The sequence below is a fragment of the Tamandua tetradactyla genome, chromosome X (genome assembly GCF_023851605.1).
Source record: "Tamandua tetradactyla isolate mTamTet1 chromosome X, mTamTet1.pri, whole genome shotgun sequence".
Taxonomy (NCBI): domain Eukaryota; kingdom Metazoa; phylum Chordata; class Mammalia; order Pilosa; family Myrmecophagidae; genus Tamandua; species Tamandua tetradactyla.
In genome coordinates, this window is record NC_135353.1 from 27056932 (window position 1) to 27060072 (window position 3141).

General features: G+C 36.5%; 1 protein-coding gene across 1 annotated transcript; it reads right to left on the bottom strand.

Annotated features, from left to right (window-relative positions):
• Positions 1-1854: 1854 nt before the first annotated feature.
• LOC143671132 (mitochondrial fission factor) lies at positions 1855-2872 on the bottom strand. The gene has a single exon (XM_077146115.1). It carries the CDS (start codon positions 2576-2578, stop codon positions 1922-1924), a length of 657 nt encoding a protein of 218 aa, XP_077002230.1. The 5' UTR covers positions 2579-2872; the 3' UTR covers positions 1855-1921.
• Between the last annotated feature and the right edge of the window lie 269 nt (positions 2873-3141).

A 3141-nucleotide genomic window follows, 5' to 3' on the forward strand; every position in this document is an offset into this window, starting at 1 on the left:
CAAAGCTTACCTTTTTTTCCAGAGCACCTATAGTTCTCTGGCCTTTTCTAAATGCACAATGTCAACCATCTGGCAGTGAAATCTACCCTGTATGACAGATTTTTCGGACTCAACTTTTAAGATCTAAAATATTTTAAAACCGTTCAGGCAAGTTGTGATTAATTTTCCCCATAGATATCCAAAGTACCATACATGCATTTTCATCATGGATATTTATATATAGTTGCTTCTAGGTGAATTTTAAAAATTCATTTAGGAGATGAGATAAAATATATGCTGTATGGGTGCACAGATGGTTCAGTGGTAGAATGTTCGCCTTCCATGCAGGAGACCCAGGTTCAACTCCCGGACCATGCACACACACCCCCAAAATAAATATATGCGGTAGTGGAAGTACTAATAATTCAAGGAGCAGTGACAAAGATTAATGCAGAATTAGAATCTTAATTCAAAAGCCCATTTGAACTCTCAAGAGCCAATGAAACACATCACCTACGTACAAACTTTAAACCCATCCCTCCCTTTTTAATGTATGGGCTTTCTTATAGTGAGAGTTGTCCAACAATAGAATGAACTGTCAGTTCATGACCACAAATTTTCAAACTGAGTTAAAAAGGATTCTTAAAAGGATTCTTACTTTGAGAGGTGGATTAAAAGACCTTTAAAATCCTAGTTATTCCTTCTAGCCTCCTATATTCTGGAGTAGCTAGAAGGAAAAATCTGAGAGGATGGTATGGTAGTCCATGACAAACTCTGGGATCTGTCTCATAACTACTTGTTGAAGAGTGCTTTGAAAACTATTGCTTTTTTCTTTCTTTGCTTTATAAAAAAGTAAAAAAAAAAAAAAAGACTTGAAATTCTACAATTCTATGATTCCAATATTGTCTTCCTATCCTATTTTTACAGTTCGGGGATCCTTTCATATTTCTATATGAAATATATATATATTTCTATATATACATATAGCCATATTATCATAGACTGCCTTGTATCATTGTTATTTTTGTATTTATGCTATTAAGTATCTCATTCATCTTTGTATATGTTACAATTTTTGGTATAGATCCCTAACCACAGAAAATATTCATTAAATGTTTTGTTGAATATTCTGGAAATTACAAGCTTGATTGGTTACTTTAGTGATTAAAAATTACAAATTTTAAGAGTCAAATTTTTTTTTTTGCTTTGTTTGACAGTTTATTAAATACACTACATTTGTATCTTATTCTGTAGTTTTCAAAATCATTCACACATGGACTTAGTAAAAACGTATTTTATAGAAAACCAGCCACAAAACTGAAATGAAAATAAGGATGCACATATTGAATACATATTAGATAACTGCTGAAATGTTAAGAACTATTTTAATTTAATCTGTACATATGCTTAATGAAGGTGATCATGAACTATTAGGTGGCTTCTTTTCCTTAAATCTGACATCAGACTTCGACTTCATAAGTGTTAATGTTGAGTTGCAAATGCAAAAATGTCTATTAACAAAACATCTAATCTAACACTGTTTGAGCAACAGGACAAAATAAAGAACTGTTCTCCTTTCACAGGTACTTTTCTAAACCTATTCTCTATGCACTCTCTCCCATTCAGAGAATTAGTAGTGCAAACTGATGAGGCAAAAAACAATTCCTATAAAAAACGAACTGGCACCTATTTACAAAACATGCAAAGGGAGATTTTTAAGGAGGTGTTCCTGCAGAACTGGTTAAAAGTGAGCATAGCCAAGTGGCAGAATATATCTTTACTTCTGCAAAACTAGGTCCTTCCTCCTCTTTTCTGGAAAAATGACCTTTTCAGGATATGAACTATAAAACGGCATATGATGCAAAGACAGAAACGTAGAAGTTTGCAAATTCTTTATATTTCCAGCTGTTGAAACAAATGTTTTTGAAAGCTGAGGTTACCTCTAGCGGCGAAACCAGAGCCAGCTATTAAGCAGCCAGAATGCTACAGTAATTGAATACATGACCATTTCTCTTTTAGCACGTTCTTTGTTCTCCTCTTCTAGAAGTTGTAGACGTCTATTTAGTTTGATTATCTGTCGTCTTAAGGAAGCTGCATCTACAACAGTCATGTCATCTGAAGTTCCTTCAATTGATGCATCTATATTTGAAATGCCATACATGCAATCATTTCTGACCAGTTGTCCATTTTGGCGAACAGCATTTTCACTCATAGAGCGCTCTCTTTTTAGTCTGCCAACTGCACGGACTTCTTCAGTTTGAGGGGTTGGAGGACGTCTTTCTAAATCCAGAAAATCTAGTGGTCTTTCACTTAGGGTAAGTACACGAGGAGGTGTTTTTAATGCCAGAGGTTTAAAGGGTGTTGACTGAATAAGGTCAAGATCTGCGGGTCTTGAAAATGGAACATCTTCATTATTTCCTGCTACAACAATCCTCTCTGGAACTTGCATTATTACACTAGCATTTGGAACTCCGTCTTGGAATCCTTGCTCCATGTCAGCATTTGGTGGTGCTACCTTTAATTTTTCTGGGACCCTCATTCGCTGACTAATACCTTCGGTGTATTCCATTTCATACTGAATTCGACTAATTTCCGCCATCTCAGCAGCAGTGGGGGAAGGAAATGCTGCCCCACTCACCAAATGTGTACAACTACTGCTTGCTATTTGGCATTATCTGCTTCCGTGCTTCATATTAAATCCTTTAACTTGTGTCAACGCGTATGTGATGGATTTAGAGCCACTTTTGTCCCCCTGGGCCCGCTGGAGGGTCCCCGGCAAGGGCCGCCGCCCGCCAGCTCCCGAGGCGTTCGGGTGGGCGCTCGCAGAGGCCGTTGACCGAGCGCACAAAGGCACCCGGGCAAAGCACCGCCCGCAGCGGCCCGGAGCGGGCCGGAAGGGCAAGAGTCAAATTTTTATTGTGATCTGAGAACATAACTTATTACTGTAGTGAGTTTTTTATGTTGAATCTCAGTGAATGACTAAGGTGAACCTACTTATAATCTCTTTTATGAGATTATAAGTAAAATAAAAATAGTTAATTCAGCATAAACACATATTTAAGGATTTAAAAATATGCTTTAAAGTATCTGAAAAATATATTTCCTCTTTCATGCTTCCTTTTATTGACAATTTGAAAACTAACACACATATATATATTATAT

Bases quoted from the DNA above. Each gene is read 5' to 3' on its own strand.
- LOC143671132 (XM_077146115.1), bottom strand. From the start codon at position 2,578: ATGGCGGAAATTAGTCGAATTCAGTATGAAATGGAATACACCGAAGGT.